The sequence below is a fragment of the Sorex fumeus genome, unplaced genomic scaffold (assembly GCF_029834395.1).
Source record: "Sorex fumeus unplaced genomic scaffold, SorFum_2.1 ptg000002l, whole genome shotgun sequence".
In the NCBI taxonomy this organism is placed as follows: Eukaryota; Metazoa; Chordata; class Mammalia; order Eulipotyphla; family Soricidae; genus Sorex; species Sorex fumeus.
In genome coordinates this window covers 4238022-4264528 of record NW_026606059.1, presented here as the reverse complement: position 1 = coordinate 4264528, position 26507 = coordinate 4238022, and the positions used below count along the sequence as shown (strand labels likewise).

Here is a 26507-nt window from a genome sequence, read left to right as displayed (position 1 = left end):
CTGGCAGTGATGCTCTCTTCGAGCAGCTTTATTGTCCGTACACTTGCTTACATACACCATACACCTACTCGGATTGGGGCCGAGCATCTCCACCCAGATCCTCCAAATCCCAGCAGGCGGGGGTCACACCCACCACCTGGCCCCCTGGCGCCGTGTAATCCCATCAGCGGCCAAGACTCAGAGACTATAAAATCCAGCTCCCGGAGGACGAGAGCAGTGCAGTCTCTGCCCCCGTGCCTGGGTGTTCCTTCCCGGAGTCCCTTGGAGGGGAGCGGGTTGAGCTTTCCTCCCAGCCCCGGCCAGGGCTACGGCAGCCGGAGACCTCCAGGACCAGCCACCACCATGCTGAGACCACTCTCCGCACACATGAAGGTACTGGCAGAGGGACAAAGCCACGCGGGTTCCGGGGCCGAGACCTCCAAGCCTACTCGGATTGGAGTCGAGCATCTTCCACCCAGATCCTCCAAATTCCAGTAGGCGGGGGTCACACCCACCACCTGGCCCCCTGGCGCCGTGTAATCCCATCAGCGGCCAAGACTCAGAGACTATAAAAACCAGCTCCCGGAGGACGAGAGCAGTGCAGTCTCTGCCCCCGCGCCTGGGTGTTCCTTCCCGGAGTCCCTTGGAGGGGAGCGGGTTGAGCTTTCCTCCCAGCCCCGGCCAGGGCTACGGCAGCCGGAGACCTCCAGGACCAGCCACCACCATGCTGAGACCACTCTCCGCACACATGAAGGTACTGGCAGAGGGACAAAGCCACGCGGGTTCCAGGGCCGAGACCTCCAAGCCTACTCGAATTAGAGTCGAGCATCTTCCACCCAGATCCTCCAAATTCCAGTAGGCGGGGGTCACACCCACCACCTGGCCCCCTGGCGCCGTGTAATCCCATCAGCGGCCAAGACTCAGAGACTATAAAATCCAGATCCCAGAACCGTGCGGCCGCATTTGCGGCCGCGCGACATCTTAACAGGACTTTTTTTTTTTTATGACATCTTATTGTCTTATTCCTACTTTGGACAAACTTGCAGGCTATCGAATGTAGCCTGCCCACAGGGCAGAGTCTGGCAAACTCCCCGTGGCGTTTGCCAAATACCAGTAACAATGATGGGTCTCATTCTCCGAAAGAGCCTTGAATATAATCTCAGGGCTAGGATGAAGGAGACGTTACTGGGGCCTGCTCGAGGCAATCGACGAATAACAGATGATGAATGAACACTTGCTTACCTAGTGAAGATGAGAAGTTCTACAAATAGAAACCCTTCCCAGATGCCTTTGCTTGCCAAGGCTCCGTTTAACTCACAAGCGAGTTCTCTCTCTCTCTCTCTCTCTTCTTTCCTTCCTTCTTTCTTTCTCTCTCTCTCTTTCTCTCTTGGCATTATGCTGATCATGGGGAACACAGATGCTTAGGATAAAGCTCAAGCCAAGGGCCTGCCAGCTGATGGAGGCAGAACACATACATGAACGTCAGTTTAACACAGTGACAAGAAACTTTTATAAGAGCAGGATAAAGAAACGAGACTCGGTTTTATTATTTATCAATTTGGGGAAAACTTAAGAAGTTTTCTTTTTTTTTTTTGCCGGGGGGGGGGTGTTGCGGCAGTTGGGTTTGGGCCACGCTCCTTGGTGCTTGGGCTTACTCCTGGCTCTGTGCTCGTGGGTCCCTTCCGGAGATGCTGGGAGCGTGTGCGGTGCCGGGCACGGAGTCTCAGCCTCTGCCGTCTCTGCCCCGCGGGAGGTGCTGGAAGGGTGCGGGGGCAGATGCAGACGGAGGGACGTGGAGAGGGTGCTGAGCGCCCTCCTGGACTGTCGGCAGTGAGTGCTGTGAGGGGCACTCACGGTGGCCCCTCCGCCTCCCACCGCCTCCCTGGCCACCCGGAAGTGCGTGTGAAGGGACTGGACGGGGCAGAGGAACAGGGCCACAGGTCGTCCTGAGACCGGCAGCTTTCTGCAGGAGGGAGGGACCCGCCTGTGCAGCCGAGCGTCTGCCTGAACCCGGGAGCTGCCGCCACTGACATTTCTGCCCTCGAGTGAGCCCGTCAGGAGAAGCTGTTTCTACCCAGGGAGCTCCCTCGCCACGCCCGGGGCAGGATCTCTTACTGCATTTTGCTGGGAATCGTCTTGTTTACACAGAGGGAAGGTCTGCGCGCCCGCGCCAGGCTTTTCTGCTTGTGCCGTCCTTCCAACAGCGTGTGCTCACTGCGCCCCTGCGTCCTGCTGGTAATTCTGATAATTCCACAAGCAGCCCTTATTACATTCGTGAGGATGATCTGTGGTCGGCAGTCTTTGATGAAGCTGTCGTCGATTGTCTCGGGATGGCAGAAGTGCCTTTCCCTCCCGACTGTTCCCCATCTCTTTCCCACTGCCTCAGACGCCTTAGTGTTGAAAGTCAGCCAGCGCCGACCCACCAAGGGGCCTTTACGTGTCGAAGGGAGAGGAGAATCGCCTTCTCTCCCCCTTGAAAGCAGAGTAAACTCCTCAGCGGGGAAAACGGCAGGTGGAAAATGGACAAGCCCAAAGCTGGGCGTCCCCCATCCAAGAGTTCGCCCCGTTATGAACCCCAGGGAGTTCTTGGAATTAGAAGCGCTCCTCCAGTGCCCGCCAGACTCAGGCGAGGAAGGGAAGAGCATTATTCACAGGGAGAGCACCGCAGGGGCCTGGGGATAGGAGATAAGGCCAGCTGCAGGGTGTCTTTACGCCCAAGCCCCGTCCGAAGCACAGCGCTAACTTTCTGCACCTTAGTGATGTCTCAGGAAGATGCAGACGAGAAGTTGGTCATCAGTGGGGGTTGGTGCTGGTGTTTAAGCGAAGGGCCCGTCTCCATAACGTGAGGGTACAAGACGTGGAAGTCACAGCGAGTCTTCCAGAAGGTTTGGTAATGGATAAAGGTGGCAGTACTGAACACCGGGCTGTTTTGCCAGGGGCGGGGTGGCAGTGAGTCTGGCAAAGCGTTTTGAGGCCAGAGAGATGGGAGAGACGGTCCAGCGGGCAGGACGCTCTCCTTGCACGTGGCCGAGCGCCACTGGGTATGGCCCAAGGAAGGAAAAAAAAGTATTTTCAGGGATTGACAAAAGTGGAACAGATCTACTCAGACGGCTTGGTCTTAGAGTAGTGTCATGTATCCCAGGCATAGCGATCCAAAGTGAGAGGTCACAGTAGTTCAGTGCTGTTAGCCAAACTACAGTCTTCTCTGCTGATGTCCTTTCTGTGTCCCCAGGTTTATTTCAGCGTCCCGTGCGTGTCCTGCTTTTCTCTTCGCCCTCTCAGCCCACGACCCTTTCTCTGCCTCTCCCGTCGTCATACCTTGAGACTTCGCGAGTCTGAGTCCCCGGAGCGCTTTCCTCAGTTGGGGTCTGGCTGACACTGGCGCCTTCTCTCGGAAGAAGAGGGGCCCAGAAGTCTGCTTGGCCACGTTTCGAAGCTCAGGCCGACCCCCCCGCCCGGTTGGGGAGAGGCGCTGTGTTGGCTCTTCTGAGGCCCAGGCTGTCTGCGCGCCGGGAAACCCGGGCTCTGCAGAGCAGGCAGAGGGGCTCGAGGCAGTGTGGGTTAGCAGGGCTCGCGAGCACTCTGCTCTCGGTGAGATGGCGGCAGCCCCTGTCCTCCGCCAGAAACTGCCTTCTGACCCTCGCACAATCGTAGCCAGCGTAGTAATAGATGATTTTTTTTTTAATTGAATTACTGTGAGACACAGTTACAAGCTTTCATGTTTGAGTTTCAGTCATACAGTGATCGAACACCCATCCCTCCCCCAGTGCACATTCCCCACCACCCATGTCCCCAGTATCCACCCCCTGGATCCCACCCTCCCCCGGCCTCTATGGAAGACAACTTTTAAGTGACATTGGAGCGATTGAAAGAGCTCCACAGAGTGGTCACATGCCACTCTTTTGCCAAAAGATTTGGCTTAATGTCGATGACGATTGTATAGTGGACTATGTTTTGTTTTCGGTCATTTCTGCAGTAGCATCAACATTAAACTTTTTTTAAAAAAAACTTTTTTTATTTTTTTTAGCTTTTTGGGTCACACCCAGCAATACATAGGGGTTCCTCCTGGCTCGTGCACTCAGGAATTACTCCTGGCAGTGCTCAGGGGACCAGATGGGATGCTGGGAATTGAACCTGGGTTGGCCACGTGCAAGGCGAACTCCCTACCCGCTGTGCTATCGCTTCAGCCCCCAGCACCAACATTAAACTTCAGATGATTTAAAGCAGATCCCGTGAATCAGTAGGGATATTAGATCCTCCTATTGTAAATCTGAATCAATGTGATTATTGCCTGAGTGTTCCGAGCACTGGGCCGGGAGAGCATCCCTAGAGGACCGACAGCTCAGATGCACACAGTATGCACACAGTGAGTTCAGACTGACTGACCAGTAAGGAAATAAGCAATAAAGTCATTTGATTTGGACTCTTGAATAGGTGAGAAATAATGTCTTTTAAAAATCATTCGCAAATGCCTTCGGACATCTAAATGTGTTTTTGTTGAGATGAAATTGGCGTAGAGCATTTTGTATTTAGCTTAGCTGAATGACACTTGACTTGGTGAATCTCGTGCCGTGTGATTGCCGTCCAGAGCGTTGGCTTCTGCGCCCTCATGTCACGGCACTGTGTGGAGACGGTTCATATCCGAAGAATATCATAGTCGTGTGTTTTTTCCCCTGAAACCTGAAATTCCAGGTGCACAATTTTGTGCTGAAGAGTTTCAGCCACTTGCCTGCTTCCGTGAGCCGCAGGAGCCCAGCCGGGCTAGTCAGGGTTCCTTCCATCACACCGGCTGAATCTTCTTGAGTGGAACCGTCTCACTCCCGCCCAGCAGGTCCTGAGTTCCAGGTCTCTGCAGAGTCGGTTCTGTTGGCTGAGTCAGTGTGTCGGCCTTCAGTTCTCCGGTGGATGGAATTGTTTAAAGGTCACGATGGCTGAGGGACACGGCAAAGAGCATATTTATTGTCTTGAGTTTTGTCTCTTTTTTTCCTGCTGTGAATTTTCTTGTAGTCCTTCTTGGTCAATGGCTTATCTAATGAGGCAGAAAACACAATCAGTTCTATTTTTGTGTATGGTTTTCAGCAGAAAGGCTTAGGGAAGAAATCACCAAATTGAATTTTCATGAGCTGCATTAATCATGATGTTTAATTCACTCCCACACTCTTGTACACACTCAGATGCAGGTTTCCGTAACAAAAACATGGGTTTTTATCACAGTTAAGACTTTTTTCCTAAAAGATTTTATTAATTTTTGGGTCGCGACACTGTTAATAATAGTTTTTCATAGACCTCGGTCCTGTGTGTGCCAGGCCTTTGGACCTGCTCCTGGTCCCGAATATTAAAAGCCAAACACTGGGCACATCCCAGAGAATAAGACTTTGTTGAAGGTGCTGAGGGTCTGAGAGGGCGGTAGAAATTGGGGTTCCTCAGACAGAGAGAAGAGATCTGGTGGGACCATATAGGCCGGACTGATGGGCAGCCAGCTCTGAGTTTCCTGAAGCAGACAAAGTCTTTTTGCATACCGAGCCTAATTGTTAGCAGTGAGGCCGGCATTCACCTTTGAATAAAGAGCTTCGAATTTTGGTGCAGCTGTGTTGGAATTCATGCCTCGTGCTATTTCTGCAGGGGACCCTGGGTGGTTGGTCTGTACCGGCTGCGTGTGGCTTTGTCCTGGGCGCTTGCCCTGCTCTGGCCCCCGGCTGGGTCCGGTCCATGCTGGGTTGATTCACGAAAGGTTGTTTGCAGAAAAGACTTTGATCCTTGGCTGTGAAAGCTCTTGAGAGTGAAACGGGGGAATTTGCCTGAGGGTCCCAAAGGATCCCTGGTAATGATCTAAGCCAGCCGGAGAAATGCTTTAGAGACGCTGTGGTTTGTGTTGCTGCACAGGACAGGCTGGTGGTGGTCGGGGTGGGCTGGCAGGTGGGAGGGCGACAGACTGGAAACGAGAGATCTCAGCAAACCACGCGGTGCAGCCTGTGCCCTGGGAGGGCCTGTGTGCGTGCGAGTCCCGTCGTCACTGTGTCCCGTTTTGAGGCTGTCTGGGCCAGCGCCGGGGTTGCACCTCGGTGAGCGGGAGGCAGAGACGCTCTGCCGGAAGGGACTCTGGGGGGGGCGGTGGCGTCAGGACGCAGGAGTCTCACTGCCTCTGTCTGCCTCAGAACTTCCTAGAGAAGGCGACGGAGCGCGAGAGCCGGCAGGAGTACGCGCTGGCCATGATCCAGTGCAAAGTGCTGAAGCAGCTGGAGAACCTGGAGCAGCAGAAGTACGACGACGAGGACATCAGCGAGGACATCAAGTTCCTGCTGGAGAAGCTGGGCGAGAGCGTGCAGGACCTGAGGTGAGCCCCTCGCTCGGGCGGGGGCTGGGGAGCCGCGGTGCGGGCCTACCCGGCGGGCGGCTGCGGTTCCCGGAGCCTCGTGCTCTGGAGCACACAGCAGCTGGCTGCCCGCGGGACGGCAGGGCAGCCCTTCCGGGCTGTTCTCGGGGCCTCGCCCGCCTCTCCGCCTCCTCCCGGCTCGGGGTCTGCCCTGGCTGTGGCTTGGGGCCGGGGGACTTGACTGATTGATTGATTGATTTATGATTTTTAAATTTTTATTCGTGAGACACCATGAGGTACAGTTGTAGACTTACAAGCTGTTGTGCTTGGGTTTCAATTATACAATGATCAAATACCCATCCCTCCACCAGTGCCCACTTCCCACCACCACGGGTCCCAGTATCCCTCCCACCCCCCAACCGCCCATTCCACCCTGCCTCTGTGGCAGGGTATTCCCTTTTGTTCTCTCCCTCCTTTTGGGTGTTGTGGCTTGCAAAAGAGCCATTGAGTGGCAATCATGTTCAGTCCATAGTCTACTTCCAGCATGCATCTGCCATCCTGGGAGGATCCTCCCGACACCCTTTATTTGGTGCTCCCTTCCCTATCTGAGCTGCCTTTTCCCCTAGCGTGTGCGGCTGGCCTCAAGCCATGGAGTGAACCTCCTGGTACTTATCTCGGCCATTCTTGGGTGTTAGTCTCTTATTTTGTTACTTTATGTTCCCCAGATGAATGCAATCTTTCTATGTCTGTCCCTCTCTTTGGGGACTTTAATGGGAGGGGGCCTGACTGCCTTGAAGCCAGAGAAGCTTTCAAGCGCCTGAGCTGCTCTCTGTGAAGAATGCTTGACGGTGGCCGGCCGTGGAGAAAGCCTGCGCCCTCCACACCCCGCCCCTCCACCCGCTGTCTCGGGCGGGGCCCTGGGCCTTGCTCCTTTCTCCCTCACCAGCGCTTGGGGGTCTTCATTCGCCTACGCATTTCTTTGGTTTTGAACTCTCTATCCATTTTTACTTACCTATTTATTTTTGCTTTTTGGGTCACACCCGGCGATGCACAGGGGTTCCTCCTGGCTCTGTGCTCAGGAATCACTCCTGGCGGCGTTTGGGAGACCCTGTGGGATGCTGGGTATCGAACCCGGGTCGGCCACATGCCAGGCAAACGCCTTCCCTGCCGTACTATCGCTCCAGCCCCTATTATTATTATTATTATTACTTTCTTTTGGTCCAGACTTGGTGGTGCTCAGGGCGTCTCCTGGCCTGTACTCAGGCTCTCTCCCGCTGGGGCGTGAAGGGGTCGCACCTGAGCCCGCCCGTGCAGGCCAGCTCCTTGCCCACGGTGTGTTCCCACCCGCCCTGTGATTTGTTAATGCTGAATTTGGCAATCCTAAAAATCTTCCCGACATTGCAAGATGGGCCTACTGCTGCTTGTTTATTGTCTTTGTGACACTTTTCCGTAGCGTAAGGCGTTTTCTAGAGTAGCCTTAGAAGAGGCAGCTTCATTTCATGCTAAAGTAGTGGACTTAGGTGTAAACTCACGAGTGTGCCTAGCGGGGGCCGGGCGTGATGACTGAGGTGCCTTCTGGCGGCCTGCTGGCGCCGGGCTGCTGAGCATACACGTGTCCCAGGCGGCATGTCTGGAGGGAGCGCCTCGCCTTCTGCGGTCACAGTCGCCCACGGATGGGATGTCGCCTCAAGACCCGACACAGTCACCTTGATAAAGGCTCGTCGGCGGCTTGAGTTTGCCCAGGGGGTTCCCGTACAGGGATGGGGCGCCTTGGACGCTTGAATTCGTCGCAGAGATGCTCTACGTATTTTTCTTATTTAGAAGAGTATGGGGTTCTCGTAAACTTAGAATTTTGTAAACGTTTTGTAGCTCCTTCGACGAGTACAGTTCAGAACTGAAATCTGGGAGGCTGGAGTGGAGCCCTGTGCACAAGTCGGAGAAGTTTTGGAGAGAAAATGCCGTGAGATTAAATGAGAAGAATTATGAGCTCTTGAAGTAAGTTTGAAAATCCCGGTTTCGTATCTGTTCTGCACATCCTGATCTTCCACGTTCTTTCTAATCTTCAATCATTTTTCGGTGTTCCGTGATTTTACTTTGTACTTTGTTGTTCACTACTTCTGTGGTTGAATGTTTTCATCTGCTGATGCTTCTTGGCTGTTGGATTTGTTCTCCCCTGGACATGTGCCTGTTTACCTGTTTGTTTCCGTTTTACCAGAGTTCTGTCTGTTTTCTGAGCACGAGTCCTTCGAGGGCCCTGTTGTTGCAGGGTCTGATTTAAGCAAAGCGAGTGTCAGACGGATATTGGCGGGACCATGGAGAGTGGATGATGGGCAGAGAGTGGACTATACTTTGAGCACTTCTACTGGTTTTTTGTTTCTTCTTCTTCTTTTTTTTTACAAAGTTGTTGATGGTGATTTGTTACAGGCATTCAGTATTCCCGCACCAATCCCCCCACCATCTCTCCATTGCACCACCACCATTATTTCCAATTTTCCCCACTAATGCCCCATTATTTCCCACCCCTTAAGCCTGCTCCCATAGCAGGCCCTCAATAATTTATTTCATATTACTTGTTATAAATCCGGCTGCACGACATCTTATCTGATCTTTTCTTTATGACATCTTATTATCTCATTCCTACTTTGGACAAACTTGCAGGCTATCGAATGTAGCCTGCCCACAGGGCAGAGTCTGGCAAACTCCCCATACCAAATATGCCAAATACCAGTAACAATGATGGGTCTCATTCTCCTAAAGAGCCGTGAATATAATCTCAGGGCTAGGATGAAAGAGACGTTACTGGGGCCTGCTCGAGGCAATCGACGATTAACAGGATGATGAAATGAAATGAAAAAATGTTATAAATCATTTGCTAAAAGAATGATTTAGAAAAAGTTTCCTTAGCAGAAAGTCAGTGATGATTGCGGTCTCACCCGGCGGCCTTGGGCCCCAGGAGAAGAGATCGCTGAGCTGCTGGCCCATGTGGGGCCTCCGTGTGGGTAGTTTGGGGATGGAGATTGGCTGCTTCTGCATTATATTCTAGGGCTTTTTAACATTTCCCCCACTTCTGAGTTTTTAGCAACAATGACAAAAGGAACTTTACCGACAGAGTAAATACCCTAGACATACTTTGAGGGAGGGGCTTTGGGGCCATGGCTGGTGGTGCGTGGGGGCTACTTGAGGGTCACTCCCTGTGGCGAGGGGCTGCAGAGAGGTCCCCGAATGTGCCTCATCCCCGAACTGTCTCAGCCCTTATAGGTGTAGTTTCAGGAGGACAGATAGAGTGGAGGGGAACTTTGTGGGTTTTTTTTTGTGTGTGTGTATGTGTGGGTGTGTGGGTGGGGACACACCTTGCGATGCTCAGGGTTTGCTTCTGCACTCCAGAGTTACTCCTGGCGGTGCTCGGGGGACCCTGTGGGATGCTGGGGATTGAACTTGGGTTGGCCACGTGCAAGGCAAATGCTCGACCTGCTGTACGATGGCTCCAGCCTCTTTTTTTTTTTTTTGAGTCACACCCGGCAATGCACAGGGGTTCCTCCTGGTTCTACGCTCAGGAATCACCCCTGGCGGTGCTCAGGGGACCATGTGGGATGCTGGGTGTCGAACCCGGGTTGGCTGCGTGCAAGGCAAACGCCCTCCCCGCTGTGCTATCGCTCCAGCCCCTGCTCCAGCCTCTCAAGTATGATGTTTTTTTGGCATGTAGCAATTGTCTTGTGCTCTTATCTTTTTTATCCACATGATCCTATTTTTGCGAAGTTCTAATAGTATTTTGTTCAATCCTAAAATGATTATTAAAAAGGTAATACGCACAAAAATTTTAAGCTGGGAAAAGCTGTGAAGAATAAGAACAAATATGTCGAATGACTGATTAGGCTGATCGTGTAAACTCCATTTTGGGTTTGAATAGGCACTTACCGCCGTTTCTTTTCTAGCCAACATCAGAGACAGGATTCACATTTAGACGAATTCTGAGGCTTCGTATATTGTTGTCGATATTACTGAAGTATCTGACAGAATCTCAGCTTGTGGTTAATGGGGTAATTGAGGTTTGTGTTGAGGTTGGCGGGTTCCGTTGTTGGCTCGCAACTGTTCTCAGAGATGAATCAGAGCAAGTCTTTCTTGGATCTGATGCTTTTGAACATTTTTACGAATGACGAATACAGACATACAAAGTATGCGTAACCAGTTCACCAAGAATAGTACAGAGATAGTCTTATTGTCGCTGAAGGGCTCTGAAGGATAGCCACTAAAGTCCTTTACGGACCCTCAAGATTTGGGTATAAATATGAAGTTTCTGCAATTCCTTGTGTTTTGAACATCCTCTGAGCCTAGCTTCTCACTTGTACGAGGTGAGCTTGCCACAGAGCAGGCTCTGGTTGGGTGGGTCTGGGACTGGGGACCGGGGCTCTGCAGACCGCAGCTGTGGGACCGGGTCTCTGCCGTGAGCACGACTCAGGCCCCGGAGTAGGGCCTGGGGACGGTGAGGCCAGGAGGTGGACGCCTCGGGCCCCGCTGCAGCTGCCCTCTCTGTCCAGGTGCTGGTGAGCCCGGGGCAGCCTCGGGGTCAGGGCGTGAGTGAGGGTGACCCGGCCTTCCACACGCGCGGACAGGGACAGGCGCCTGCAGGTCCTGGGGTCCAGGAGAGACGTGCTCTCAGGCGCTCGTGGAATCTTCACCTCATTTCTCAGTCTTGTAATGTGATACTCAATAAAGTTTCAAACCCATAAAATAAAATCAATACTCTTGAAATTATTAACACGTTTCAGTTCAGCTCAACTGGGTTTGGTAGAATGTGGTTTGAAATTCGGAAGCGTGTGGGAGACCGAGAACCCTGGATTTTCTTAGTGGGTCATTGCATGGTTAAGTTGCGTGGATTGCCGTGTGGTGTATGTGGTGTGGTCAGTGAGGGCTGTGGCCAGTGTGAGGGCTGTGGTCAGTGAGGGCCGTGGTCACTGAGGGATGTGGTCAGTGAGGGCTGTGGTCACCGAGGGATGTGGTCAGTGAGGGCTGTGGCCAGTGAGGGCTGTGGTCACCGAGGGCTCCGGTCAGTGAGGGTTCTGGCCAGTGAGGGCTGTGGTCACTGAGGGCTATCGTCACTGAGGGCCATGGTCAGTGAGGGCTATGGTCACCGAGGGCTCTGGTCAGTGAGGGCTGTTATCAGTGAGGGTTGTGGTTAGTGTGAGGGCTATGGTCACTGTGGGCTATGGCCAGTGAGTGCTGTGGTCAGTGAGGGCTCTGGTCAGTGGGGGCTGTGCTAGGTGAGGGCTGTGGTCAGCACCGTGGCTGTGGCCAGTGAGGGCCGTTGTCACTGTGGGCCGTGGTCAGTGAGGGCCATGGTCATTGAGGGCTCTGGTAAGTGAGGGCTGTGGTCAGTGTGAGGGCTGTGGTCACTGTGGGCATGGCCAGTGAGGGCTGTGGTCACTGAGGGTTCTGGTCAGTGAGGGCTGTGGTCACTGAGGGCTGTGGTCAGTGAGGGCTATGGTCAGTGAGGGCTGTGGTCAGTGAGTGCTGTGGTCACTGAGGGCTGTGGTCGGTGTGAGGGCTGTGGTCAATGTGGGCTGTGGTCAGTGAGGGTTCCAGTCAGTGAGGGTTCCGGTCACTGAGGGCTGTGGTCCGTGTGAGGGCTGTGGTCAATGTGGGCTGTGGCCAGTGAGGGCTGTGGTCACTGAGGTCTGGTCAGTGAGGGCTGTGGCCAGTGAGGGCCGTGGTCAGCACCGTGGCTGTGGCCAGGACGGAGTAGTTTCTCCTGGCTTACCCCTTGTCTCTGAGGTGTTTCTGGCCCCCTGGAGCTGCCGTCGGAGAGAGGCGCCTCGCGCCAGCAGCCCTGGACACAGCCGAGGGCGCGGATGCCACAGGCGCCTCGTGGCGTGCTCACGGGCAGGCCAGCCCCACAGTGGGGAGCGAGGGCCCCGGGTCTGCCCCCTGGCCTGTCCCTGTGCTTGGGCAATCCTTGGGGCCTGTTTCACCCCTCACATGGGCTCTTCCCTGAGGCTGTCCAGGTCTGGGTCTGGGCCTGGGTCGGGTCATGCCCACAGTGTCTGTAGCACGGATTGGTGTGTGTGTGTGTGTGTGGGGGGGGGGGGTGCTGCAGGAGTTCAGCCTGTGAGTGTCTGAGTGTGTGAATGTGACTGTGTGTTTGAGGGTATGTCAGTGTGTGACTGTGTGTATGAGTGTGTGAGTGTATTTGTGTCTGTGTGTTTGTCAGTGTGTGTGTGTGTGAGAGTGACTGCATGTGTCAGTGTGAGTGTGATTGTGAGTGTGTGCACATGTATGTGTGAGTGTGTCAGTGTGAGTGTGTGAATGAGTGTGTGATTGTGTGTGTTTGTGAGAGTGAGTGCGTGTGTGTGAGTGTGAGTGTGAGTGTGTGGTTGAGTGTGTGTGAGTGATTGTGTGAGTGTGTGTGTGTCTGAGTGTAGATACCCCGGCAGTGCGTCTGAGGCCTCTCAGCGTGCAGGGCTGAGGGACAGGCTCCTGCTCTGTCGTCCTGCCCCCCGGTTGCGGGTGTCAGGGCTATTCTGGTCCGCTGTGCAGGTGGCGGTGGCCCCGTGTTCTGGGAGGGAGGGCCCACAGCTGGCTCTGCACACAGGCGCCCTAGGGTGTTGGAGTGAGCCAGCCGGGCCAGGCACTACCTGCCCCACCCCCTGTGCTGGTCTCCGCCCGTCTCTCCAACGTGTAAGAGCTAGCCCACAGACTCTAAGAGTATTTTGTTTGTTTATTTATTTCTTATTGAATCACCGTGACAACAGTTACTAAGCTTTCGGGTCTAAGTCTCGGTCTTACGATGATCAAACACCCGCCCCTTAACCAGTGCACATGTGCCACCACCAAGAACCCCAGTACACCCCCTCCCTCCCCTCCCCCTGCCTTTGTGGCAGATGATTTCCACTTGACTCTCTCTGCGCTTTGATTACATTCAATTTTTTGACAGACGACCCACCATTATTATTTGGGATTTTCCCCCAATATTCAGACCTGCCGAGACGGCGTCATTAGATGATTTGTTTTCTGTTGCTGATAATGAAGGGCATATGGTGTCACAATTTTGGATTTCTGATGTTTTAGGAATTAAGTCCCGAGGGATTTCTGCCAGAAGCCGCTGGGTTCCGAGATTGGTTTGTGTGCTCTGGGGTCATGGCCGTCCCGGGGACGGAGGAGCCGTTGGTGGGCGGCAACTCCCGAAAGAGTATTTTTGTGTGGTGTACTCTGGAGGCAGAGCTGCTGTACTGAGACCTGCATGGGAGCTGTGAGGGTCACTCCGGACAAGCATGTGGGGTCCTATCCCTGAGCAGGGGGCACCCCCAGAACACTCAGACGGGGGCCCCAAGACACACAAAAGGGAAAGCCCAGATGGACCCCAGACAAAATGTGTTTGCCCAGTGTATCCATCAGCTCCCCTGTGCCTGTTGCGTGTCTGTGTGCCCGGCGCGTGCCCAGGGCTCCCGCTGCCCCTGGTCTCCGGTGGGCCGGAGCCAGAGAGGACACGCCCCGTCCTGCACGGCCCCCGAGTGTCATCAGCAGCCGTGGTCTTCAGAGCGGAGCTAGCGGGAACCTGCGCAGAGTCCTGCATCGAGAGAACATTCATGATTGTTGTTGTTGCTATCATAGTTTGTGTGTGTCTTGTTCGGGGGCCATCCAGCAGTGCTCAGGGCTTGCCCCGGCTCTGCCCTCGGGGTCCCCCCTGGCAGGGGCCAGGGGCCCGTCTGATGTTGCGGATGGGACCCGAGCAGGCCGCGTGCGGGCAGGCGCCGTCCCTGGTCTCTCTGGGCCCAGCAGGTGCCTCTTCCTTGCGGTCCTCGAGCAGGCGGGGAGCCCCTTGCAGTCCAGGAATCCGAGTGGCTCGCCCGGCGAGTGGGAGCGGCCTGCCTGTGGGGTGCGCGTGGAGCTCTGGAGACTGGTCCGATCTGTGCGTGAGTCTCAGGGTGAGGGCGTCTGCTGCATGCGAGGGCCGTAAAGAAATCTCCCTTTGGGTTGATTCCAGGATCCTGACAAAGCTCCTGGAGGTGTCCGATGACCCCCAAGTCCTGGCCGTGGCTGCCCATGACGTCGGCGAGTACGTGCGGCATTACCCGCGGGGCAAGCGGTAAGAGCAGGGGTGCCGAGGGCGGGGTGCGGGGAGGCGCTGGCTGGGGTGAGCAGAGCACCGAGGGCAGCGGGCAGGTCAGCGTCCCCTGACTGGGGACTCCGTCCAGTGCATTTTGACGCGGTGGCGTGCCGATGCCATGTGCTCCCGCGGCCCACAGGTCACCTCGGGAAGGTCCGTCTGCCCCACTGCGGGGGGAGCAGCCCAGGACGCGGCTCCCGAGGCCGCCAGAGGTCACGCCCAGAAGGCAGCGGCCACCCGCCCCCTTGGCATGTCCTGAGGGCAGCAGGGCTGGGGGGACACGGCGAGGCAGCAGCAAAGGTCCAAAGGCCACGGAAGCGCAGGCACTGGGGGAGAGTGACCGCAGGGGCGGGACGCCGGGTGGGGCTGGTGGGATCGTGCCCCCGGGAAGCCGGGCAGGTCGGGAAAGAGGAACGAGAGGAGGGGAGAGGAGCAGGGAGCGTGAAGGGTCGCGGAGGGCTGAGCAGGGCCCGTCTCCCCGCAGGGTCATCGAGCAGCTGGGCGGGAAGCAGCTGGTCATGAACCACATGCACCACGAGGACCAGCAGGTGCGCTACAACGCGCTCCTGGCCGTGCAGAAGCTCATGGTGCACAACTGGTGCGTACCCCCCTCACCCCCCCACCCCCTCCTGCCCGCGCCCCGCCTGCAGGGGGAGGGAGGGGCCAGCCCCGGAGGATGATGGGTGCTGGGCAGCCGGAGCCGGGGCTGCTGGTCACTGCCGGCCCCTCGCTCTCCCCACGCCCTCCTCTCGACGGGGCGTCTGGCCCGTGCTGGGGCTGGGGGCGCTGCTGCACCAGGGGAGGGTGGTGGGGGTGAAGGGGGGGGGCAGAGGTCGTGCAGGGGTGCGGCCTTGGGCAGAGCGGGCCAGGGGCCTGCTCCATGTACAGGAGCACGGGCACACGCAGAGGCCACTGGGAACCGGCCTCATTGGGCGCGGGGGGCAGGGGCGGGGGCGGGGGCAGCCTCTGGGCTCCAGGCGCTCCTCGGGGCTGCAGCAGGGGCGTCACCAGGAATTCCCGAAGCCCCTGAATGACACGTGGCTGGAAGAGTGTTCGCAGGCTCAGTTTCACACTGTTAGAATCAGTGGAGTTAGATTTTCCCGATGTTTTCTCGCAAAGTAGCTGGGAATGCAGTTCTCTCTCTCTCTCTCTCTCTCTCTCTCTTTCTCTCTCCCGCCTCTCATTCTCTATCTCTCTGTCAGTCTCTTTGTCTTATTCTCTGTCAGTGTCTCTCGTTCTCTTTCCCTCTCTGTCTCTGTCTCTGTCTCTCTCTCTCTCTGTGTCTCTCTCTCTCTGTCTCTCTCTATCTCTCTCTCTGTCTCTCTCTCTCTCGAAATAAGGGCCGCTAAAGTTTACTTGTCCTATTCACATAAGAACAGTTGTCTTGAGCACATGTGTCTGGCAGCGTTACCGTTTGCAGGATGTCAGTTTCTGAGGTGAGGGAAGGGAAGGGGCGTCTCCACCCAGCAGCGGCCGACACCCTGGCCCCGTGGGGAGGCCCCCAGCTGCCCGCAGGCCACTGGCTCGCAGGCACAGGACAGAGTCTCCTCCGAGAGGCGGGGCCAAGCAGAGGCTGAGGGAGTGCCTGGGTGTGCTGGCGGGCAGGTGGGGGGAGGCCAGCGGGTCAGGGCCAGGGGGAAGGAAGCTTCTGGAACACTGGCCTCGATGCTCTAAGGCAGAGGCGAGAGATCTCTGTTTCCCACGGCCCAGGCTGCTGACCACTGGCAACAAGAATGCCGGTTAGGTGCTCAGTGTCGGTCACTGACACGGCGGCCGGTTCCGGGGAGTCGGACCCGGGCTTCCCTCGGCCCAGGGACCTCCGCGCTCCAGGGCTGTGCCAGGGAGACCCCCGCCCGGCCCCGTTGTCTTGTGTTGATCGCTGCATGCTTAAGGTGCTGTGAGCGCCCAGTGATGCTTGGGCCCCTGCTGATGATTATTAGGGATTCTGGGGATATGTTTGATTTGCTCTTGCTGACGAAAAGCATGAAAGTCCTCCTGGTGTGGGCTGGGCCGTTGTCTGCCCTAGCAGTTGAGGGAAACTCTGTGGCAGGAGGGGCTGCCCTCGCCTGGGGGACTGGCCCGCGTGGGGCGGGGTAAGGTCAGTGCCGCTCACACGCGCGGGAGGGGCCGTCACTGCTCCTGGAGACAGTCCAGTCCCCTGGACCAAGTCAGATGGGCTGCTCCCTGGTTACCAGTGGGGGAGCGGGGAGAAAATCCTCCCGCAGAATCAACGAAAGTGCTCTGGAGGGCCGTGTTTAGAGGGAAAATGGCAGCAGGGGCTGGAGTGAGAGCACAGCGGGGAGGGCGTTTGCCTTGCATGCGGCCGACCCGGGTTCGATTCCCGGCATCCCATATGGCTCCCCGAGCACCGCCAGGAGTCCGAATGCAGAGCAGGAGTGACCCCTGTGCATCGCCGGGTGTGACCCCCCCCCCAAAAAAAAGGAGAAATGGCTCGAGTTTCTTTCTCTGACAGAGGCCAGACAATGAGTGAGGATCAGAGCCACCTAAATTGCTGGCACGCGGGTGCCAGTAGCAGTCACGAAAGCCAGGCGCTCTGGGTGAGGAGCTGGAGGGCGGGACGTTGGTCGTGACGGTGAATCCGACCCGGGTCAGTGAGGGAGAGTGGGGCGGGCAGGCACCGTGCAGCGGCGGAACGAAGCAGCCTCTCGGACCCGGAACTCTCACGGTCCCCGGGGAGCCGCTCAGCCCGGCACTGCAGTGGGCGGCCTCAGGCCCCGGTTCTCGGTTCTCGGGGAAGGAGCCGTTACAGCCTGACGCGCACCAGGGCCCGCCTGCCTGCATGGACGCTCCTGACTCCTGCACTCAAGCCCCCTGCAGGCCACACGGCGCCCCTTGAGCAGCTGGGTCCTGGCCACCACTGGCCAGCTGTCGAGGATGCACCCGCCCACAGTCCAGGACCCTTCACGCTTCCCCACCTATTCCCAAACCCGTGCGGGGACAGTGGCCAGCAGAAAGAGCGGCAGCACAGGCCACGATGGGTCAGCACCGCCGAACCCGCCTGTCTGGGTGCGAGTGGGCACGAGGGCCAGGCCTGGGGGTGAGGAGGCAGCCTCCAACTTACCATCATCAGATGTCACGTTCTCCCTTCTGGGTGTGGCCCCCAAACTTTTTTTTTTAAAAAAAGCGAATTTACCGAAAAGGAAGGTACCAGAGTATTAGTGCCAATTTTTTTTGGCACTTTAAAGGATTTACATTCCTTCTACTTAACACAGTGTCAACACTTGGGAACATTGATTTCCTCGTTCTTTTCCGTAAGGGTTATCTGAGTGTCCTGTGGGTTCCAGAAATCAAGCCTTTTCCCTGACAGTTTTCCCCTGGGAAATGCTGGTCCAACGCAGCTGTGTTTGGTGGTTCTGTGAACTGTGCTTTCGCCGGATCTTAAGAGAGAATCTCACGAGCAGCGGTGTTTTATCGGGGTTGCCTTGCGACGCTGGAGAAGTCGGCAGTAGAGAGCAGACCCGTCTCTGAATTCCAGAGTTCAGTTCCTGGGGGCTCGCTGGCATTGGGTTTCCATTTCTTCCTCCCTGGCTCCCAAGTACTATGTGACCGTCCCCGAGGTAGGAAACTCGAGAGAACTGTGAGAGTTTCAACTTCACGACTCTTGTCGTTTGGTGAAAGTGGCATTATGCCCGCTAGATCGCGAGAGCGTTTTTGTGGTGCGGTGGGAGTAGATTCAATGGAGCTCCTTGAAAAACGGCAGAAGTTGGTTCTGCCTTCCACTTGACGCTCACCTCAAAGGTGGTCGTTCTCGAGCACCACAAGAGTTTTCAGAAAGTTTATCCGAAAATGTTCTGAAGAATCACACACGCGCTAACTTCTGGGAGTGTGGGTTGTCTAAAAAGTATATTTATGGTTTATTGACGTTTTGTGTCCTTACAAACCCGGAATTGCATAAAAATTTCCCAGGCAGGATCGGAGAGATGGTAAGGGGCTAAGACACTTCCGTGTGCCTGGCCTTGGTCCCTGCTGTCACCGCATGTGGGCCCTGAGTTCCGCCCCCACCGGTGTGTCCCCAAAACTAACAGGAGAAGAAAGAGGAGATTCTTACACAAAGGGTGGTGTGTGTGTGTGGGGGGGGGGTCCTGGGAAATGGACTCTAAGAAGACAGGTGGGGGAGGGGAGCCATCGCCGGGGGCGACTTCTCTTGCAGGCAGTCAGGAGGTTGCTGGGCTGGGCCGGGCCGACCGTGGGCAAGGGCAGTGGCCGCTCCTCCTCAGCGGAGGCGGGAGAAAGTGTGCAGGACTCAGGACTCTGGTTTTTGTTGTCACCGTGTGTCTCTGAAAAGAGGGGATGTTTGCGCTCTGCCGGAGCAGCTGCAGTGTGAGTAGTGGGCGCAGAGACAGCCGGGCGAAGCCCTGCCCCTGCCGCCGGGGGGGGCCCCCCAGGCTCGAAGTCGTGGGCACGGGGACGGAGGGAAGACCACCGGAGAGCAGAATGGGACTTTCTCTTTGCCCCTGTTCTTGGCTCACACTTGCAGTGCTCCGGGCTTACTCCGGGCCCTGTGCTCAGATCATTCCTGGCAGGACCGCGGGCCAAGCTTGCTGCCATGCTGATCTGATCCGAGTCGCCCCGCAGGGCAGTGAGCCTCACCCTGACCCTGAGCACTGTCTCTCGGGGAGAGGCAAATGGGTTCCCTGCCGTTGGCGGGAGGCGGCTTCTCCTGTGAGCATCCCTCTGCCCTCGAGCTTCGCCTCGGCCCCACCGACTTCCCCAGTGAGTCTTCGCTGACGTGGGCGGTGAGTCGGGACGAGCCGGGGATCGAAGAAGGCCAGAGACACATTGTCTCTCCTGGGTGAGACTTTTTCCTCCCTGATTTCATTTTCTTCGTGTCCCAGACTGAATCTGAGGGCTGCGGTAAGCACGGCAGGTGTCGGGTGCGCTTCCCTCCTGCTGGGGGCTGTGCTGTGGGGGAGCGGAGGGCGTCAGGCGGGCGCGGGGAGGAGAGTGGGCTTCACCCGGGCGCTAGCTCGGGGCACCCACAGGCCCGGGCGGGGCAGACGTGGACGGAGGTCGCTTTGCTCTTTGCGTAGACGCCAAGGGCGCTGCCCAGTGCTCCCTAGAGAGCTGCCCGACTCCCCCAGGCGCTGGTACAGTGACCACTCGCGCGCCCCCTCTGCGAGGCGCGGCCGGGGGTCTGTCCCTGCCTGGCGCTGGAGCCTTCCCCAGGGCGGCGCCGCCCAGTGGCCCTCTGCTGTCCGGCCCCGTGTCCCCGGTTCCTGGCCGGTGACCGTGGCTGGCGCCTCGTCATTTCTCCTCTCCCGTTTCTCCCAGGCCGTTCCGTTCCTGCCTCCGTTGCAGCTGCCGTGCAGACAGCCGGCGGAATGTCTCGGTGCGGGAGGAAGACTCCCAGCCCGAGCGCGTCCTCCTCCCTCTGTTCCTCCTGCGTCCTGGCGTCCTGGGGGCGAGCGGGTCTGTCCGTGGGCCTGGCCGCAGCCTCTCCCGCGCCCAGCGGGCCGAGCAAGCGAGCGACCTGTCCTTCCCTCCGCCCGGTTTCCTCAGGGCTGCCCTGGCTTTTGTCGATGGAAAGCGTTGATTCGGGGCTCGCGTGATGATTTTGCTCCTGCCAAAGGGAAAGTGACTCACGAAACCTTCTGAGTCCTGAAAACAAAAGAGATGCTTTTTAAATTCCCCTCGAGGAAACTCCTCAGCCTGAAAGTTAAGTAGCTGCCCCAAATCTCAGGAATAGGCCGAGTATGAGTTTTAGTCATTTCAGTAAAGCCGAGACTTTGCGTCATGAACTTCAGATTTTACAGGTGAAATTGTGACTGTTTACTACTTTGTCCTGTGTCCTGGCTAGGGGGCGGGGGGGCGGGGGTTGCTCCTTTGGAGGCCGTAGTACCCCCCCCCCCCCAACCACCCGAGACCCAGTCAGGCACGTGCCTGGCCAACTTCTCCCGCCCCTGCCTGGACTCGTAGTTGAGCTCAGACGTACAGCGCTCCGTCGCCACCCCATGCCCAGTGTCCCCAAGCACCTGTCCCTCCTTCCTAACGTGTGTCTTTCTCCGTTTGGTTATTTCAGCTTGGGTCTCTTGCTTTCCGTGTTCCCGGCTCTGTGGGTTGGGTGTTTTGCTCTGTCGTTCCTTAACAGCACCTGACAGCGCGCCATCCGTCACTCCACCCAAATGCAGCTCACAGTCACCCCAGGGCGGGCAGGGGTCTTTGCTGCCCTCTTAAAATGTTTCCCCAAAAACCTCCTGGGGGAAGAGAAGTCTCCACTCCTCTCGCTCCCGTTCCCTGTGATTCCGACCTGGGATCTCCTTAATAAAAGGTCAACAAACCGGGAACAAGTCTGAATCGTGTCAGATAAACAAGGGAAAGACCAGCAGCCGTGGCATCTGGGCTTCCGTCTCCCCCTGAAACCGGGCAGGCGGAAGGTGTGCGTGCTTTGGGAGAGAAAGTCCTGCTTAGGGGGACGGGCTGTCTCGGGGTGATTCTCCCCAGCTGACAAAACTCCCAGGCAGCAGTTTTTGTCAAGTGAGTCATTTTGGGAGAATCTGTCTTTAGGTAGATGCGTGACAGGATGCAGGCCCTGAACCTGTGGCATTCAGGTCTCCGGTTCAGAGTGACCACGTGCCTCGTGGCATTTTAGAGCCTGGTGCGTGTCAGCATCCTTCACTGGATTTAAGGTTCGGGACCGAAAAGCAAGTGAGTCCATCTTAAGATGGAGCATCTGTAATCTCACAATCACAATCACGATCATCCTGTTGTTCGTCGATTGCCTCGAGCAGGCCCCAGTAACGTCTCCTTCGTCCTAGCCCTGAGATTTTAACAAGTGCCACATTCGAGGCTCTTTCAGGGTCAGGAGAATGAGACCCATCATTGTTACTGGTATTTGGCATATTGGGTACGCCACGGGGAGTTTGCCAGACTCTGCCGTGTGGGCAGGTTACATTTGGTAGCCTGCCAGTTTGTCCAAAGTAGGAGTGAGATAATAAGATGCTGCGCGGCCATGAATGTGGCCACGGTTCTGGGAGCTGGTTTTTATAGTCTCTGGGTCTTGGCCGTTGATGGGATTACACGGTGCCAGGGGGCCAATTGGTGGGTGTGACCCCCGCCTACTGGAAGGTGGAGGCTCTGGGTGGAGGATGCTCAGCCCCGATCCGAGCAGGCTTGGAGATCTCAGCCCCGGGACCCGCATGCCTTTGTTCCTCTGCCGGTACCTTCATGCGTGTGGAGAGTGGTCTCAGCATGGTGGTGGCTGGCTCTGGAGGTCTTCGGCTGCCGGAGTCCTGATCGGGGCAGGGAGGGAAACTGTAATCTCAGGTTTCACAAATCCTCAGCTGTGTGTAGGGAAAAAGATGCATATAACATCTAGAAAGTTCTTCAACATTATACTCTTCCTACCCTCACCAAAATAAACCTGTCCCCCGGTCACAGAGATGCCCCAACTCTACCTGTGGAGTGCACAGTCTGAAAATAAACAGAGGCCAGGGCCTTGGTACAGTGGAGGGGGCACCTGCTTGCACGAGGCTGACCTGGGTTCGATTCCCCTCCCCACCCAGCCCTGTGGTGCCCTGCGCCTGGCAGGAGTGATCCCCGAGCACTGCAGGGTGCGCCCCTCCTCCCAGGGGGAACCAAGGGGGGCGGGCGTAGCTTTCCTCCGGGTTCTGCACGAGTTTGGTCGATGGAGCTGTTCATTTCTCCTCGGCCGGGATCAAGAGCCCCCAGTAGTGTGGATGGGAAGAGGGCGGGCGCCCAGCTCCCGGGAGAGCCTGTCCCTGCCTCCCTCCTGGCCTCCCTTCCCTCTCTTTCCCTCTCATTTTCCATTTTTTCCCCCCCATGAACCAGAAAGTGAGGGGGGCGGTCTGACCCCATGCCTCAGTTCTGCCCCTGTAGTGTGTTTGCAGCCCCCTGTGCCTGCCCTGGCAGCCTGACTGCCCGTGTCGGCGGAAGGAACCTCAGTGCAAGGGTCGCTTCGCGGGGAGGACCCTAAGCTGTGTGTGTTTCCTAGAAGCTCTCAGACTCGCAGTGTGTGTGTGTGTGTGTGTGTGTGTGTGTCTGTGTGTGTGTGTCTTTGTCTATGTGTGTGTGCATGTGTGTGTGTGTGTACGCGTGCGCGCCGCACCTGCAGTGCTCAGGGCTTGCTCCCGACTCTGCACTCAGGGGTCACTCCTGGCAGCTCAGGAGATTGTACGGGTGCCCGGCACTGCCCCCAGTGCTGTCGCTTGGCCCCTCCCGGCGACCTGTCCGCACACCAGCTCCTCGCACACTAGCTGGGCTGCCCGCCTGCCTCCCGCCTTGGGTGGCCCTGGAGTCGGGCTGTGGCTGAGATGGGGCTGCGTCAGCAGGGTGCGGCTGGCCTTCCATCTGCACCTGTGCAGAGGGGTGGTGCCCCTTGCCGGTGCCACTGGACGTTTGTTTCGGGAGGTCAGTGCCGCTCGACCCCTTCAGCCCCGGGCCCCGTTCCTTCTGGGCCTGTGCAGGGGGGTGGGCAGGGCTGCAGCGTACAGGCGCTGACCCATTGGGAGCTTCTGGACCGTCTCTCCTGTCCTTGTGGGGAGCCCTCGCTGGGAGGGGGGCAACGGGGTCTGGCGCCTTCCGGCAGCTCCGCGGTGAGTGTGGTCACAGCCCAGGGCCGGCCGCAGTGGGGTCGCTGCTTCTGCCCGTGTCTGGGTGCGTGTGGCTGTTCTGGGGCCGAGACCCTGGCCAGGGCCGCTGCTGTGGCTCTGGGCGTCACGTCCCGTGGCTGCCTTTGCTCCTGTCTTCCTTCGTCTTGGGGGTCCGACCCTCCGTGCCCCACATGGAGGCCTCCACTGTCCGAGCTGCCCTCTCTGACTCTGCACAGCCGGGTTTGAGCCTCCTGCATGCCCGAGCCGGCACCAGACACATCCCTAGCGCCGGTGTCCCCTGAGTGGCCGCCCTGCAGAGCCGCTCACATGTGTGTCCTGCCCTGTGTCTGCGGAACAGACGGCAGCTCACTCGCCAGACAGGCTGGGGGCTTGCAGACCTCGGTCTTCTGAGCTCTGGGCTGAGTCCGCAGCCCCCGTCTGGGCGACAGTCCCTGTGCTTTGATGTGGGCGCAGTCCTGTGGCCTCGCCTCACCCCTGCTCTGTGCTTGGTTCCAGGGAATACCTCGGGAAGCAGCTGCAGTCGGAGCAGCCCCAGACTGCCGCCGCCCGGAGCTGAGCCGTGCCCGCCCGCCCACCGACGCTCCTGCCTGCCCTGCGACGGAGCGTCCGGAGTGGGAATCTCAAGGGTCGGGGCCCAGAGAAATCATTTTTCTTTTGACTTGTCTCTTACTTCCGTTGTGTCGTTTTTTCCCAGTGCTGATCTCCACAGTGTTTGCCCATTGAGTATAAGTGCTTTCTGTGTCTAAGGAGAATACTACTGTTACATATACTGCTGATGATTTCTGTATTTATTGTTCTATGGAAATGAATAGAGTTATTAAAAGATTCTCGCTCCAAACACACTTTTCTCTGGTTCTTTATTTGGGGTCTTAGCAAGTGACCAGCCAGAGTCTCATTGCGAGCGGTTGTGACGAGAAACAGTCAGTGACAGACGTTTCGTAATGAGCCGCAACCCTGCCTGCCCCAGCAGTCAGCATCACGAGAGCCTCTCTGAGTGCCGGGAGAGCTTTGGTTCTTTAAATTAACCTTCTCATGGTGCTTGGACTGGTGTTGCTCAGAGCGGGTGAGACTAATACCCCGGGTTGGGAGTGGGGGTGCTGGGCTTGCCTGGGTGGGAGTGCCCATAGCCTGGCTGCGGTCGGGGGTGCTTTCTGTTCGAGCAGGGGACAGGTAAGCCAACCTAAGACATTTAGAAGCTTCTACCGTGGTCAGGAAGATTAGCTTTTGGACTCTGATGATTTTTAGCTTCAGATTTTTAAAAAAATTCTGTTGACTTGGTTTCGTCGTATTCTTGAATTTTAATATCTCACGCCAGATGTGTTTGAGAGAACGGAGTTGGTTTAAGCATTGCGTGGAGATGCTTGACTTCCCGTCCCGCTGGTGGGCAACAGGCCCTCCCCGGAGCCTGCCTCTGGTCCCACTCCGCTCCTCCCCTTCCGGGTCTCAGTCTTGTTTATTAAACCCATCAGCTGAGCTTCCCGACGTCCATTTTTCATTTACTTTCCTTACTTGTACTTTTCATTCCTAGAAATTTTCCGACTGTGAGATTGTTAAGTAAATGTGGGTTGACTAATCATTTATTCTGGTGTTTTTTAAAATTTTTGTTTTGTTTTTTTACCTCCGGAGGAAGATACAGGATCCATGTTTTAGTGTAAGTGCCAAAGAGATTTTTTTTTTCCCCAGCATAGAAATCAGGTGGGAAAGATTACAGTGACATAAGTTTTTCTTAATCAGTGAGTTTCATGTGAGAGAAAGATTTTTCTTAGAGATGACTTCATTTTTCCAAGAAAATAGCTTAATTAAGCCACCTTTTTTTTCCCTTGAAAGTTAAAAAATTTTTAATTGCCTAGACCCAGATAAGTTTTGCTTCTGAAATGTGAAAAAACACGAGATAGACGTTCCCTTGAGAGCAGTAGCTGGTTTCTCGTTAGCCAAGTATTGGTTTTCATGTCATTATTTTAATGACCTGTAACATTAATAGCTTTTTATGTACTTGCTAATTTTTTTTGTTTTGAGGGGTGCTCAAGACTGAATCCTGTCTCTCTGCTCAGGGATCATCCCTGGCAGGGCTTGGGGGACCAAATGGGGCGCCAGGGATCAAACCCAGCTGGTCACATTTAAGGCGAGAGCTGTATCAGCTGCACCACCTTGGTGGCCCAAACACAAGTAGCTTTTTTTTTTTTTTAATTGAATTATTGTGAGATATAGTTACAAAGCTTTCATGTTTGAGTTTCAGTCATACAGTGATCGAGCACCCATCCCCACCACCAGTGTCCCCAGGATCCAATCCCATCCCTCCCCCTGCCTCTATGGCAGACAGTTTCCCCCATACTCTCTCTCTCCTTTTTGGCATTAAGTTTGCAATACAGATACTGGGAGGCCAGTCACGTTTGGTCCTTGGTCTACTTTCAGCACACATCTCCCATCCCGAGCGATCCCTCCAACCATCCTTGACTTAGGGATCCCTTCTCCATCCCAGCTGCCTTCTCCCCCAGCTCATGAGGCAGGCTCCCAACCATGGAGCAGTCTTCCTGGACCTTTTGTCTACTGTCCTTGGGTGTCAGTCTCATGATATTTTACATTCCACAAATGAGTGCAGTCCTTCTGCGTCTGTCCCTCTCTGACTCATTTCAATAAGTAGCTTTTCAAGGACACTCAATCCCGGGCGTTCTGCTCACAGAGAGACAGCAGTCCTCAGAATCTCTGAAGAACACATTCATTCTTTGAGGTTATTAGCTGGTTTTAGGTTCATCTTGCATTGTTCTGTAGTTCAGTGATGATTGTTCTGGTGGAAACAGTTTTCGTTCTCATGGAATGTTTTGTTCATGGGAAATATATGAAACCAGGACTCTAGTTTTTTATTTTCTTATCGGCCCATATGTTAAAGTTACTATCTCCAGGTACCTTTCCCCTTTAAATTTTTACACTCAGTGTACACAGCTTACTTAAAATACTTACGGCACTATCGATTTCATTTTCTCCTTTGCTTAATGTTTTTAATATCCAATGATTGCCCTCCCGTTGATCGTCGATTTGCTCGAGCGGGCCCAGTAACGTCTCCATTGGAGACTTTGTTGTTACTGTGTCTGGCATATCGAATACTCTCGGTAGCTTGCTGGGCTCTCCGAGAGGGGCGGAGGAATCGAACTCGGGTCGGCCATGTTGGCCACTTATAAGGCGAACGCCCTACCCGCTGTGCTATCGCTCCAGCCCATTTTAAATCCTCTTAAAAATTCAATTTTATTTACCTGTTCAGCTAACTTGCAAATAGCTAACGAAGTAGACAAATCTGACAAAATCTCAACATGTTCTCTTAGAATACTTCTAACAGAATAATTCTATAAGTATTTTTTAGTCTCCTCTAAAATAATGATTATGATGATTATAAAGTGTGTTACTGTGTTACTGAACTTTTTTACACTTTTTAAAACAAAATAAACACGGGATTAAATGATTTATTTTAGATAAATATTTTTAAATGTAATTTTACAAGTTCTTTGTGTTTCATTGCCTGTTTTCAATT

At 55.6% G+C, this 26507-nt stretch overlaps 1 protein-coding gene across 2 annotated transcripts in view; it reads left to right on the top strand.

Moving 5' to 3' along the window:
- Window positions 1-23786, top strand: part of ATP6V1H (ATPase H+ transporting V1 subunit H) — a 50477-nt gene extending 26691 nt beyond the window's left edge. Inside the window, exons 9-13 of one of the 2 annotated variants that reach the window (XM_056109742.1) lie at window positions 6135-6313; window positions 8162-8287; window positions 14271-14372; window positions 14878-14991; window positions 23480-23786. In XM_056109742.1, the coding sequence (XP_055965717.1) occupies window positions 6135-6313; window positions 8162-8287; window positions 14271-14372; window positions 14878-14991; window positions 23480-23540 (582 nt within the window). In that variant the 3' untranslated portion in view covers window positions 23541-23786. The remainder of the gene's footprint in view (window positions 1-6134; window positions 6314-8161; window positions 8288-14270; window positions 14373-14877; window positions 14992-23479) is intronic. The other variant, XM_056109750.1, reaches the window with a different exon arrangement.
- The last annotated feature ends 2721 nt before the right edge of the window (window positions 23787-26507 follow it).